This window comes from Notolabrus celidotus, chromosome 12 (genome assembly GCF_009762535.1).
Source record: "Notolabrus celidotus isolate fNotCel1 chromosome 12, fNotCel1.pri, whole genome shotgun sequence".
In the NCBI taxonomy this organism is placed as follows: Eukaryota; Metazoa; Chordata; class Actinopteri; order Labriformes; family Labridae; genus Notolabrus; species Notolabrus celidotus.
This window is the reverse complement of record NC_048283.1, coordinates 29,812,393-29,826,780: the sequence shown is the minus strand read 5'-3', so window position 1 is coordinate 29,826,780 and position 14,388 is coordinate 29,812,393. Positions and strand designations below refer to the sequence as shown.

Below are 14,388 nucleotides of genomic sequence, written 5' to 3'. Positions count from 1 at the left end.
TGTGACAGATTAAACTGACTTGTAAAGTTCTTTATCTTATTGAGACGACTTTTGCTTAATTAAGCTGGCTGGCTGAAAACGTGAACCTGACAGTGAGGTGCCGTACTGCAACTACTAAACTTATTAACTACAACGTAACGACGACGCCCTCTAGTGTTTGAAACCTGCTCTGCTGCTAGAGTTCTCACATTGGCTGAACTTTCACAAGTCACTGTTTCACAAATGGAAATAAAACAGTTTCAGATCAAAGCTGCTCTTAATCCACTCAGAACAAATATAGCCCTGATCCACTTAGAACTGTGAGGAGTGAGGAGGTTTTACTGGGTATGTAACACACTGAATTCACTATTGATGCCTCATTATGACCTAAAAAGCAGGTGAGACCTTCAGCATGAAGGTGATTTCTATAGTTACTATTTTACATGTCTGAAAGGGCTGCCACCAGATGAAGTGAACATCATGCTGCAGAAACAGCTTTTGTTTTTATGTTTCAAAGCAAACATTCTGGATCAATGATACATTTAACTGTTAAAAGAAAGCAGAAATAACATTAAAAACATTACTTACACAAACTCAAGAGATACTGTAAGTCAGAGGTTCCCAAAATGTGGGTCAGGACCCCCTGGGGGGTCGAAAGACACAAATGGGGGTCGTGAGATGTCTTCCATAAGGTATTTTTTTTTTAAGTTATCTAAAAATAGTACATTTTACCCATTATAGCCATACTCATTACCCATTATAAAAAATATTGACAAAAAAGTGTCTAAACCTGAAGTAAAACCTTGAAATAGAAAATGTAATGAGTTTTCTGCCTTTCTTTATTGCCAGATGACTCTTAAGTTTAGAGTTAGTGAACAGTTAATTATCAAAAGCATCAGTAGCAGTAGGTTCATTCATAACGGCACAGGAAACACAGACACATGCTCATATAGGTAGGCTAATTTTCTGCAGACCAGCTAAATGAAGCTACACTAAATCACTTTGAGGGACAGTGGGGTAACAAGTCGTTGGCACCTATATTTTGGGGGTTGCTGGCTGAAAAGTTTGGGGGCCCCTGCTGTAAGTGGTGCCAAGGTCCACAGCGGATAACAAACTGGACAAACCATTCCTAACAGGAGCTTTAAAAACTCACACCATGTACTAGTTCATGAAGTAGACAGTTAAATGAAGGGTCACACATTGGTAGAGGCATTCAGTTTAATTTAAGATAAGAGAGTTCAAAGATATGATACTTTAAAAAAAACACAGAAGCAATGTGGACGTATAACTGTCCAAGCTAACAAGCTGGGAACATTTCCCAAATGCGCAGTGTACAAAATATCACAATGTAATATGTACAACACAAAAAGAACACAAAAACACAGACAAGCACTCTCAGTGGATGAAAATTCATATTTACAAAAAATAAATAGAAAGAACCGATAAATAACATCGAAATGCGTTTGTAGATGGACGACATAAAGCTGGATCTATGTTGTTCTAAAGCCGAACACTGATCTATTCTCTTTATACTACAGGCAGAGCAGAGTTAGTCTTCACTGATATAACACACACAGCTCCTTTTGGATATAACTCATCAGCTTTCTGCTTTTGAATGCAACTTTTCCTCCTGATAGATTTACATTCGAGCCAGCTCAGGCCTCAGAATAAAGCCCAACACTTAGTCACCAAAAGACATTTAGCTGGAAATAGAACGAAAAGGCGCCTAAGGTTTAGTTAACTTCATAAAAACTGTCTGTTTGCTCGTTCTGAATACTGTCAGCGTCTTCAGGTCAATGTTTCTTTGTTCGGCACACAACTATGTCACCAGCATGAAAGACGAACGACAACATCAGAGAGGAGAGAATATAAAAAGGTAAAGAGGTAAACATTTGCAAAGACAAAACTCCACCAGCCTCTCTGTCAAAACAGGGAACACTGACATAATCCATCACTTCTCTGCATTTTCACAAAGCATTGCATTACATACGAGTAAAGACATAAAATAATCTGTAACAGCTGTATGCAGAAATAGAAATGTTCCATTAGGACCTCCTTTCAGCTCAGTTGGTGATTATTCCATCATAAACCAGCGATGAAACAATCCCATCAAAGTTAAGTTAGAGATCAGATTTTTCTATTTCTATGTACATATTACCTCTGGATTTTGATCTAATTTCCAACATTAGAATGTAACTGTGCCCTAAAGGGTGAAAAAACTGAAGTGAGTCCACAACTTGAAATAAATAAGAATAAATAAGACAACTTCATGTTTAAGATCTGTAAACTTAAGTCTCTCTCACGTAACATCAATAATAGTTTGAATAAAATGAGGACCAAAAAGATATGATACTGTACATTATCAGTTTTATAACAACAACAGAAATGTTACACTTCAATATAAATGGACAAGTATCTGCATGTGTTATGATGTGTGTTCCTGTCTTCGTACAGCAGTGGGTGCTTGTAAAGATAATTTACTCTCCTTAAGTGGCTCAGAAGTATTGGATGTAGCTTCCCCAGCATGCCTGATAAACTCTGTTTCTTTGTCAGGTTTGTTTTTATCAGCTGAAAGTCACTTTGTGAACCAGATCTACAGTACTTGGCACCACAATAAAGACGAGTGATACTATGATATATCCTGCACCATACACTTTTGAATTTTAAGTTATTTGTGTCACCTTGGGAATTACCATCGACACCTCTTACTAACAGAATGATCCTCTTTCAACAAAAATCTGTCTCGTGTTTTATCTACAACAACTCAGATCATGGCTTAAATAAACACACCTCTTCGCATCCATCCGTCTAAATCTTCCTCAAATCAAGTCTTTCTTATTTTAACATTATAAACCTAGAACCCAAAGCAAGGCCCTACCTCACCTCTTCACCTCCCTCACTCCTCTTCCTCTAATCTCTTTTAGCTCTTCCTTTCCTCTTCCTCCTCCCAGAGTTCTCCTGGGGCTTCTCCTCTTTGCTTCCTGTCACCACGGCTCCATTGGCGGCCTTGCTGAGCCCATTGAGGGACCCGTTCGAGACAGACTTGGCTGCTTTAGAAGAAGAGGAGGAGGCGTCACGTCTGGGCTGCTGGCGGCGGTAGGTCTGGTAGTAGAAGTTGCCGAAGAGGATGATGAAGGTGATGGCATAGCAGATGAGGGAGTAGTGCATCCAGTGGGGGAAGTCGCAGTTGACGTAGAGGGACAAGGCGGTGTGGCCGATGGTGACGTGGAACTGGATCTGAGACACAAAGAGTATAATCCTTTAGTTTCCAGTTAAAGGTGCTGTGAGGAACTTTTGTTTTGTATCGATTCTGGAGCCCCCCTTGTGGACAAAGTGATACCTCTTATCTCTTGTCCTATACATGCAAAAGTAGTGTTTTCAACAAAAGCCTCATCCTGTTGTGTTCAACAGTCAACTTTATCAGGCAATGTGATTATTTTCCATGAAAACAGTCAAATGAAGGCTGTTTCTGAAGCAAGATGTCCATCATCTGGTCTGGCACCTACCCCCCCAGGGCGGTTTCAGGCATTAAAAATTACAACAGAGAAGGTGCCAGTGTTGCTGCTGATGGACTTGTTTGCTACTGAAGGTTATAAAGAGGCATCAGTATCATTTTCAGTCTGTTTCTCAGCCATTTCAAAACTCCTCACAGGGCCTTTAAAGAAGAATCTTCTGATGTGTTATAAAGGAGTTATTTCCTTCTGAAACAAGTGAGATCTTACCATCTGGATGATGGTCAAGTACTTCTTCCACCACAGGTACTTCTGGATCTTAGGTCCACAGGAGGCCAGGCCGTAGTACAGATACATCAGAACGTGGATTGCTGCATTCATGTGTGCACCGAAGAATGCTAAAAACACAGACAAACATTGATATTAGCTTTTGTCATGCTAATTTTGGTGCAGTTTTGTTACAAACACATGAAGGTAATCATATCTTATTGTATTGTAGCGTATCATACTGCATGGTATCTTAACTATTGAATTGTATCGTATCTTATCTTATCGTATGGTATTGTACTTTATCATATCATATCCTATTGTATCGTAACATGTCGTATCGTATCATAGCTCATCATATCGTATCTTATCTTATTGCATCATATTGTATCGTTTCATATCATATTCCTAACATGTCATATCATATGACGTCATTTCATACTGTTTTGTATTATATTATTGTATTGTATTGTTTTTCCCCTCCCTGCCAGAGGGTGTTGTGTCCCTCCGTTGAGTGTGTGTCTTTCGTGTTGAGTTGTAGCCCTCTTCTGGTGATTGCCTGTGAGGCTTCTGGTGCCTGATACAAAGTGGATACAAGCGCCACTCTCCCTCTCTTTTCCTGGTGTCCAATCAGACAGTGCAGTGCTTTTATTACTGAAGGCCACTGAAAACACCAACAGTGATTAGGTTTTGTGTGTATTGTAAAACCGTCTTAATTTAACAGCAGTCCTTCAAGGTTGTACAGGTGAGAAGCTGTTTCATTACCTACACTTTTCCCCTCAGTCATACTTGGAAGGTAAGATTCCTGTGTTTTCTTTGTTAAAGAACAAAAGTTGGATTAAAACAAGAAGCTGCTTTGTCTTGTGTTGACATTAATCTACTCTGTGTGGGTTAAATAAATCAGCTGTTGTTTGGACTGTCTGCTCTGTTAAATGGTCATCCTTGGGGTGAAGGAAAGATGGGAGTTGTTTTATGGTGCACTCTGCTTCCCCTTAGGTCAGGTGTAAAAGATGTTAACAGGAAATGTTGGCTCTGCATGACTTGGTCCTGTGTGATAATTACTATTGGGAATTAAATGGAGGCTAACAGCTCTCTGCAAAATGGAAAATCAATCTCACCAATTACAGTTTGCTTTGGAAACTGGAAAAAGTGATATTAATTATGATTAAAGAGCTAAAATATACAAAGGCAGCATTTGAGTAGAAAACTACAGCTATTTGAGCTATGGGTGTATTAATATTTCCCACTGTGTAAGAGCAGGTATATGGAATACTAAGACTCTCTCTGAGTATGAGCTACTCACACTGTCCTCCTGCCACCCATTTGATGCCGATCCACCAGAGCGTGAACATGGTGCAGTGGTGGTAGACGTGCAGGAAAGTAACCTGGTTGAATTTTTTCCTCAGGATGAAAAACACTGTGTCAAGATACTCGATGCCCTTTGAGACGAAATACCACCACAGAGCTCCTGCCACCTGTGTCAGACAGAACACAACACAACACAACAGAGGAGGAGGAGGAGGAGGAGGGAGCAGACAGGTTCAGGTGGAGGAGGGAATGAGAAACAAAGAGAGAAACACAGTAAGAGAAATAGAGTAGTAGTTCCTTTGGACTTTGTGATATAACCAAGTGTAAAGCTGTATATATGACCCTGAACTCCACACAACAACAACAACGCAATTTCCTATAGAAGAATATATTCTCCTCCAGTCGTTTCTAGAATATCTTTCTCCAGGTTCACCTGAGACTGTGTGACTGTGTCAGATGTGTAACTACGTCATGGAGTAGGAGGAAGGAGGGTGAAACTGAACACCCACCATGATGCCTCGGCCAGCTCGTGCTTTTTCAGATAACAAGCGCAGGATGCAAATGAATGAAAGCTGGTCATGTTTCCTGAACCACACAGAGTGAAGTTTGCATGGCATGCTGGAGGGGCTATTTATTACACATTGTGGTTGCAGTAAAACTCTTTGGTCAAGTTTAGTTTATCCGTGAAACATGTTGAAATGATTCCTGCACATGTATGAACCATGCCAAAGCAAGCTCAATGACAGGCAGGGGAATTTCATCTTTTGTGAGTAATGTTCAGCTTTCATCGTGTGTTTGTGTGTGTGTGTGTGTGTGTGTGTGTGTGTGTGTGTGTGTGTGTGTGTGTGTGTGTGTGTGTGTGTGTGTGTGTGTGTGTGGCCTCCTGACGCTCCTAACACTCACCCTGACTTCATTGGGATCCTCTGAATAGTCCACAGGTTGACAAATATAGCTGTAGCTCGCTGCCCGCGCGGCCATGAACAACTGAAAAACAAGAACACATTTACTAGATTAATGCACTCTTACAGATTCACCTCCATACAATGCACCCAGTTAACAAAAGTACATATCCTTAGTGTGTGATGATGACCTACCTCTTTGAAGATGAAGAAGTTGAGGAAGACCATGCTGAAGTTGTAGACGATGAGTGTTTTGCGGAGCTGGAAGGGTTCTCTGTTCTTCATGTATTTGGGTCCCAGCCAAAGGAACAGCAGGTAGGAGGTGCTGATGGCCAGCGTGGGCAGGGGGTTGTCCATCAGGGGCCATTTCTCTACTCGCTTGTCTGCAGGAGGGACAGATGTTCTCAGTGCATTACATAAGCAGTTTCAATGTTTGCCAAAGTCAGAGTCAGTGTATTTTAAGAAGAGTGCAGGTGGACGGATGCTAAGAGGTGCCAGATTTTTGTTCTGAGGTGAACTGTCTGGAGGTCAGTTTGATGTACACACCCCTTGTTTAATGATGCGTTTAATGCTTTCAAATATTATGGGTGAGGATGAAGTTGACCTTTCTCAAGTGGAACTACAGTATTTATCATTTTAATATTTTCTATGGCATTTGTGCAGCAGGTGAAGTTGAATACTGGTTTAGTGTACTTATTACACAAATTAAATACTAACAGCAGATTTCCTACTTATTCTGAACTGACTGAAGAAAGGAAAAGAACACCTGTAGATGTACACATTATGAATGCAACTGCAACAAGGGGGAAAGGTATTTAGTACTATTTTCGGAGAAAAAGCCTGACACATGACAAAATGGAGATTATTACCTGCAATGGTAAGGGTCCATTTGTAGAACTCTATAGTGTCATTAATTAAATGTGTGACGATCTCCATGGCTGCAGCAGGTGACCTGTAATGAAAAAGAATTTTGAATACTTAGACCTCCAGACACTCAGCTTTTAACAATATTCAGTTGTCAGAAATCAACATGATAGTCATTTAACTTTTGACATTAAGAGAGTTTAAACTCCTTAAAAGTGACAACCCTTGGCCAACAGGGTGCTCATGCCAGCCTGTAGGAGCCTGTGGCCTCATGTGGCCATGATAGATGAGATATAGGCTCCACTGCGCACAAAGGCAGGGAGCACCGGCCGGCACAGCGCATGTGTCAGCAGATTCTTGGCACGACCACGACCACCAGGATCACCAACCTGGTGGCCTTCATACTGAAAGGGGGGGGGCTTGTGTCCCACTTATACGTTGAAATGGGTCAGAAAGGGCCAGTCCCGTTCAGAGGATAAGTAGCGCAGTGAGACACTCAGTATGATTTAATGATCCTGTAAGGATGGATGACACCCCCCTCCTCCCTCTACCTCCCTCCAGCCCGGAGCGGATCAGGCGCTGCAGCAGCATCTGCCTCATCTGCTGCTCGGGCAGAAACTGCTCAGAGTACAAACTATACGCTACATCTGCTGGAATAAAACTGTATCCCCATATGCTCTATTTCTAGAAGGATTGGGCTAATGTACTAACAGAAGGGGTGTTAACAGTTTGAATGGCGAATTTATATTCTGCGGCATGCAGCACGGCCTTCAGGCAGGCTGCACAAGCACTCCAGTTATCAATATGATATGACCAAAAACGCCTCAGCTGTTCCGCCATATATGTGAGAAATAAAACGATCACCGCCCGGAGAAGATAAATATGTTCTCAACATCCGGACCGCGCAGAGATGACCTACATCAGCACAGAATGTCGACATTTCTCTTCTGCTGCGTGAGATGAAGATGCTTATTACCTTACCGTGTCGGTGCGTTAAAAATCCCTCTATAATGACATTCAATGCAAGGTCACGCACTGCGCGTTATTCCGGCTCGTGCTCAGCTGCACCTGTTCACTATAGATTTATTAAATGTTCTGGATCCAGTGAAATGACCGGGCCGCAGAATGAACGGTGATGGCATGAATTAGTCGTTGAGGGAGCACACTAGCCTCCACAGCGCGTCTGCTTCAGTGGATTTCTCCTCTGATGCCCCACAACACCAGCGTCAAGGTACAGAGAGGAAACATCACACTTCCGGAAACACTTTCAAAACAAAAGAACAGGCCAGTACAAAATGTCAGTACAATTAGTATATGTGAAATGGTTAATAGAACAAAAAGGTCAAATACTAATGCTATGCATTGTTAATAATATTTATGGTACAACCACCACTACTACAACAACAAATATATATCATTATCATTATCATTATTATAATTATTATTATTATTATTATTATTATTATTATTATTATTATTATTATTATTATTATTATACGTAGTAATGTATATGCTATTTTTGCCATTACATCAATAACAAATAAATAGCAATTTAACCTTCCACCTGTTAATTCAAACAGTTCTTGAAGTTGAAACATAATAATGAGAGCTTGTGATTAAATTCCGTTTTACATTATATCTTAGGTAACATTGTAAAATGCTGTTTATTAGCTCATTTTCTATCCCTTCTTTTAGAATCTGTACAAATCGTTTTATTATTTTTTATAATGATATTTTTCTCTCTTACAGTCAAAGCAAATCATTGGTGCTCAGGTTGTTGTTTTGTTTGTTTGTTTTTTCCATTTTATGAAAATAAAGGAAATAAAGACACAGAAAGTAATATAATTGATAATGGAATTGGAATTCACAGTTTCAAATAAAAAAGTAAAAAATCAGTAATAAGAATATTAAATAAAGGGGATAAAAGCAACAAAAAAGTGTAGTCTAACTTCACAGTGAAAATTAAAGAGAAAACCAACAATAATCGTTTTATTTGATGAAAATTGTCACTACATTTCCGTCTTGCTCTTTGAAGAATTTGTCCAGCTTACTGGAGTTCCGCTCCTCTGCCTCCACTTGACGGGATGATGGAAAGATGCTATGCGCATGCGCACAGATGGAGGCGGATACAGCATCTGCATCTTGGTCAAGTCAGCCAGACATAACTGGGGTGAAACAGGAAACGCAGTGCTTTTGATATTAAAATAAAAGTATTTGGGGAATAACTGGTCAAAACTAATCGATCTGATCTCTGGAGGGTTCTTACTTGAGGTTACTTATTTTCAGTTTTAAAATAGATATCCTTGCAAAGAGAAAAGCATAACGTTTACCCCTCCATCGCTTTTGTAAAAAGTTAAGCCGCTGCTTTAAAAGTGTTGCTCCATCACTTTATTCAATGTTTCTAAAACAAAAGAAAAACCTAAAAGGACTTCCAAAGGCTGAGGATGCTGTCTGTCAAATGAAAGATGAGTCCTCTCAGTGAGGGGGTTTTATGTTGAAGAGTCTGACACAATAATCTCACTCACTCTGCCTGACTTTACACTCTGTGGTTCTGCTCTTACACCGGCTTCTCTCTCGTCCTTTACGCTGTGAGTTCATTGTTTTTATCTTTATATTGCCTGTTTCAGACATTTATCCCTGTGGTACGTGTAACAGAAGGAGATACTGCGCATTCTTTACGCAAGGCCGCCATGCTGAGAGAAGCGGAGATGCCCTCTGTGGACTCACTTCATTGATGGCTGTGAGCTCCCATCCTAAAGGCCCTACTCTCTGTGAACACTGGAGCGATTTCCTCATATGACAATGGTCCGGTGAGATACAAGCTTTACATCACGGAGGAGGATTTTCAGCGCCAAAGTCGAGGCTGTGTTTGAAAAATGAAGATTTGGAGCACGGAGCATGTGTTCAGGTGGGTCTCTCTGGAGTTCATTGTTTCAAATATGTTGATGCATTATGAGCTGGTCTGCAGGGTCAGGCGGATAGGACCTTCAGCTTCATGCAGTGGGGTTAAATACCTCTGAATGTACTTAAATTCTTAAGCTTGTGTTTCATGTCAGTGAATCCACCTGCCAACATAATGATGGTGAATCACTAAGCAATGAACACAAGGAGTCAGACTCCACCACAGCCTCCACTGTCACAGATCTGTCCTAGAAACTCATCTAAAAGAGGAACTTTTGTGTTTTAGGGCATTGTCTGAAGTATCTGTGCACCACAATTAACACAACATATGTTTCTGCTAACTAAGCCTTTGCTAATTTATCAAAACACTGCATGCATGTTGAAGCCAGTGCTTTCTTTGTTCTTCTTTGTTTGTGCTCTTCTTATGTTGCCCTGTTTTGTCTGCAGCTACCCATGGGAGACAGTGATCAAGGCTGCCATGAGGAAGTACCCAAACCCCATGAACCCAAACGTGGTCGGGGTGGACGTACTGGACCGTAATCTGGATGAAGAGGGACGCCTGCATAGCCACAGACTCCTCAGCACAGAGTGGGGACTCCCTGGAATCGTTCGAGCAGTCAGTATCCAAACCATTACTTCATCAGGACCAATTCCTGCTTCTTGCTGTAGTACCCGGATTGACAGATAAATTAAACACACACATATTTCAAGCTGTTGTTTTTTGTGTTGATGTGTTTGTAGATTTTGGGAACCAGCCAGACGCAGACGTATGTGAAGGAGCACTCTATAGTGGATCCGGATGAGAAAAAGATGGAGCTGTGCTCAACAAATGTGAGTTCATACAGACTGTCAGTGACGACCTCAGCTGCCTTTAGATACACAGCTTCTTTAACTAGTGTGAGTTACAAGAGCGTTAAAATTCACTGCTATAGGTACACATATTCTTTGCCTATGGGAATATTATGTGGTCAAAGAATTCTGAGAGGAGGGTCATGACAGGATAAGCCAAATGACAAAGGCTCTGTCACAAATCTGTTATTTGTTAAAGCAGTGCATTCTGGGTATTTGTTCAAGCAATTTTATCTGTTAAAAGAGTGAGTGTGCACTAACAGACTTGTGTCTCTTACAAGCTAAAAGATAAATAGATACAGTTGATAAAAGGTGGATTAGACCAAGAACAAATCAATATATTGAGAATTTTTCAGTCAATCATGTGTTGCAATAAAAACAGTACTGCTTACATGTCTGGGAGAGTTTTACAGAGATTTTGAAGCAGTCAATAGTTCTCAAAAAGAGCGGTATAGGCAGGCATATTTCTATATGGTGTAAAAACTGTAGCACCTGTATTTTTGATATCTACTCTAATTTTGTTTACTCCACTTTACTTGGTTTGAACTGTAATGTTTGTTTAAAAACAAGAAATTGAAAAAATTGAAAAAACTTTTATAAAAATCTACAATTTTTGTATGACAGTATTGTTTATGTAAGAGTTCATGAAGAATATCTGACAGATAAAAGGAAATAGTTGACAGAAAATGTAACGATACATTATAAAAACTGCTTTTTCCAGTTCAGTACTTCCTACTGTGTTTGTACAATTATAATACATTTAATATCCTATGCATAAAATAAATCCAAATATTATTTTTCTTTTAGATCACTCTCACCAACCTGATCTCAGTGGATGAGAGGCTTCTCTACAGACCACACCCCGACAACCCTGAGGTGTAAGTACAGTGTTCAATTTATTCAGTGTGGCTACATTTCTGGGACAGAGTGCACATGATGAGCTATTTTCATAACATAACAGACAGAGAGATAACACCTGAATGAGAGACACTGTTCTTTCAGCTACACAGTGTTTGTGCATCACTTTATGTTCTCTCTCTCTCTCTCTCTCTCTCTCTCTCTCTCCCTCTCTCCCTCTCTCCCTCTCTCCCTCAGTACCGTCCTGACCCAGGAGGCCATCATCACAGTAAAGGGAGTGAGCCTAAGCAGTTACCTCGAAGGGATGATGGCGAGAAGAATGTCAGCAAATGCCAGGAAGGTAATAAAATAAAAACAGCACAGCACATTTCTATAATCTTTTCTTTGCCTGCCTTCTCATTGCGACTCCTTTTCCCTCTGTGAGTTTCTTTTCGGTCAAAGCATTTTAATATTGAACATTAAATCAAATGTTACTCTTTCCACTGGTGTCTTTCCTGTGGCTTTTCTTTAACCTCTGTTTCTCTGTGTGGATCTGTAGGGCTGGGATGCTATTGAGTGGATTATTCAGAACTCTGAAAGAGAGAACATACCTCTCTGACATTTACTAACTCTGGTAACTCTTCTCTTTGCTTCCCTTTTTCCTTCAGTCTTACTAGATAAAGTATGGCATGTGTTCTTTAAAATGGCAAAATCCAAAGTCTTTAGTTTCACGTTTGAATCCATGTTAAACAATGATTTGTCTGCACACACAGGTCTGCACACAGGTCTGAAAACTACCCCTCCCAGCCACACCTCATTATCCAACAGGGGATTCTCAGCATCTGGAGACCCTCTGCTGATGGCTCTTTACTGTCTGGGAGGTCTTCCTCTCTCACCTCTGGAGTCCATGCACTGAACGCTCAGAGACTATGTGTTGCTGCCAAAGCTGAATGGATCTGTTAGAAATGGATTTAAAGGTGGTAGGTGAGGCTTGAGGCTAATAACACATTAACAGCTTCTCAAATGAATGAAAGTAAGAAGGGAACCGTTTTCTCTGTGTTTCTGTGAAACAGCGCTACAGCTGAAAAAAAGCTTGAATTCAAAGGGTCTCGACAGAGGACTTGCTTAACATCACGAGACTTCAGCAGTCGGATTATAACATTGCTTCCCTACATCTCCTTTGCTCTCATGACATATCTCAGCTTGTTTTAAAAGGGAAACAGAGGAGGGCGGGACACAGGAGGTTCAAGCACATCATTTTAACAACACATTGCTCGGTACGATGATAATATGCAACTGATTTTCTAACTTTCATTTAAACTGATTTACAGTAAGTCTTCTGTAATGTCAAACACTGGAGACTCCTGCAGCAGGAGTTCATTCAAAAAGTTGCTTCTGGTGCTTTTATGTGTTTCTGGAGGCACACACTGTAGCTGACATGTTTGCATGATAGTAGTGAAGGCTGTGTCCGGAATCAATTACTATTCACTGTATAGTCTTCCCTATGGGGAGCCTTCTGATGTGTACTGCAAAAGTCATTTGAGGATTAAATAGTCCACCGACAGTATCTCACAATGCACCATGAAAAGTACTGTACAAACAGTTTTTTAATATACACAAGCACTGCTTTATTTATTTGTTTATTTGATGGCAACAGAGGACAGTAATGACTATTACAGTAAAAACAAGATGTGAACATACCAGAGGGAGTGAAAATCATTTCTAACATGTAGTCCCTTATATAGATAAGACAAATAGCAACAAATATAAAAGAAAAAAATACCTTTGGCAATATTTTGGCCAAATAATAAAACTTAAAATTGATATCAGGACACTTTAAAAAACATGGGTTGTACATTTCATCAAGCTTTGCCCTGAATGGAAAAAAACAGAGAGTTTAGCACCTTTTATTTCTCTTTGTAGAGCTCTCTTCACATCGAGTATGGAGCTGTGAATAAGTGAAAGATTTTGAACACAGCTGCTGAGTAGTGTAGTAGCTGGCTCACCAGCCAGATTGCTAGCTTTATAAAATGAATGCAGATTTAGATATTTAAGACTTCTAAGACATTATGATTATCTCAGACAACAGATGGGAATGTACCTTTAACATTGCCTTCGTTTCTGCTGTCCAGGCAACAATATAGTGGCATCTTTCTGTTTGGAAAATAAGGGCATTATTCTCTAACATAAGGAGGTTCTTACCTGGTAAACGAGGAGGAGGATGGCGAGTTGAGGTTTTGTTATCAATGTGTATGAAAACACAGATTGTGTCTCTTTATCTGCAGAATTAAAGATTTAATTAATCTTTAAATGATGCCTGCATATTATTGCTTTGACAGCTTTATCATTCATGCCTATAACATCAGGCTTCATTTGTTGAATTTCTCTATACAAGCTACCTAAAGGCCCTGAAGAGCAGGGCTCCATGTGTACTGTATGTGCTATGCTGCAGTGAGAGATGCACACAATTACAAAGATTTATGAATCATACTTCTTTGTGAAATGAATAATATTTACATAATATTTATATTAATATTATTTATTTAACAGCATTGTGTAACCAGCAGTGGATTATTACATCGTTAATATCGTCTTACATGTCATTCAGATATTTGTTGCTTTAAATATTTTGTTCTAACTTCATCTGTTGTCCAACTGCAACAAATAAATCTGTTGTTTGAGAAGAGTTTAATTTGATATTTATGCACACAGTGTTTGTTTGTTGTTGACGAGACAAGAGCTCATTGTTTAACCAGACGGGTGTTATTATACAGCAGACCCGCCTCATTATGAAGAATGCCCCGGAGCTCCTGCTGGATTAAGTACACAGAAGAGGTCCACCTACGCAGAGATAGTTAGTGTTTCCCCTCAAAGCCTCGTTTCACCAGAACAAAAAAAGTTAGCCTGAAAAGATGAGAATAGCTGCATTGTGAGACATAATTACAGATTAAAAATTTGAATTGGCTTTTTTTTTTAATCTCCTCTTAATTTACTATCTCAGATTTATGACTTTGTTTCTCTTAATTATGATT

General features: G+C 39.9%; 2 protein-coding genes across 6 annotated transcripts; one reads left to right on the top strand and one right to left on the bottom strand.

The window, feature by feature from the left end:
• Positions 1-1,179: 1,179 nt before the first annotated feature.
• On the bottom strand, positions 1,180-7,973 carry elovl4a (ELOVL fatty acid elongase 4a). Of its 3 annotated transcripts, none has more exons than XM_034696999.1 (7): positions 7,751-7,973; positions 6,775-6,857; positions 6,101-6,288; positions 5,910-5,990; positions 5,002-5,173; positions 3,702-3,829; positions 1,180-3,216 (listed from the first exon to the last, which is right to left on the bottom strand). In XM_034696999.1, the coding sequence occupies exons 2-7, from the start codon at positions 6,839-6,841 to the stop codon at positions 2,890-2,892; spliced, it is 963 nt and encodes a 320-aa protein (XP_034552890.1). In that variant the 5' UTR covers positions 6,842-6,857; positions 7,751-7,973; the 3' UTR covers positions 1,180-2,889. The 3 variants fall into 3 exon arrangements, with proteins under 3 accessions (XP_034552890.1, XP_034552891.1, XP_034552889.1); XM_034697000.1 differs by having other exon boundaries at positions 7,746-7,953; XM_034696998.1 differs by lacking the exon at positions 7,751-7,973 and adding an exon at positions 7,689-7,726.
• Positions 7,974-9,067: 1,094 nt separating this feature from the next.
• On the top strand, positions 9,068-14,043 carry prelid3a (PRELI domain containing 3A). 3 transcript variants are annotated; one of them, XM_034698784.1, is made up of 8 exons: positions 9,068-9,357; positions 9,454-9,677; positions 10,118-10,286; positions 10,412-10,501; positions 11,327-11,397; positions 11,615-11,717; positions 11,916-11,990; positions 12,130-14,043. In XM_034698784.1, the coding sequence occupies exons 2-7, from the start codon at positions 9,646-9,648 to the stop codon at positions 11,973-11,975; spliced, it is 525 nt and encodes a 174-aa protein (XP_034554675.1). In that variant the 5' UTR covers positions 9,068-9,357; positions 9,454-9,645; the 3' UTR covers positions 11,976-11,990; positions 12,130-14,043. The 3 variants fall into 3 exon arrangements, with proteins under 3 accessions (XP_034554675.1, XP_034554674.1, XP_034554676.1); XM_034698783.1 differs by having other exon boundaries at positions 9,068-9,677; XM_034698785.1 differs by lacking the exon at positions 11,916-11,990 and having other exon boundaries at positions 9,082-9,677.
• Positions 14,044-14,388: the final 345 nt, after the last annotated feature.

Coding starts and splice junctions, on each gene's coding strand:
- elovl4a (XM_034696998.1), bottom strand. Junction 6,289..6,774: donor ATGGACCCTTACCATTGCAG/GTAATAATCTCC, acceptor TCCCTCCTGCAG/ACAAGCGAGTAGAGAAATGG. Junction 3,830..5,001: donor ATGGGTGGCAGGAGGACAGT/GTGAGTAGCTCA, acceptor CTGTGTTTTTAG/CATTCTTCGGTGCACACATG.
- prelid3a (XM_034698784.1), top strand. CDS start 9,646: ATGAAGATTTGGAGCACGGAGCATGTGTTCAG. Junction 10,287..10,411: donor TCCCTGGAATCGTTCGAGCA/GTCAGTATCCAA, acceptor ATGTGTTTGTAG/ATTTTGGGAACCAGCCAGAC. Junction 11,398..11,614: donor CACCCCGACAACCCTGAGGT/GTAAGTACAGTG, acceptor TCTCTCCCTCAG/TACCGTCCTGACCCAGGAGG.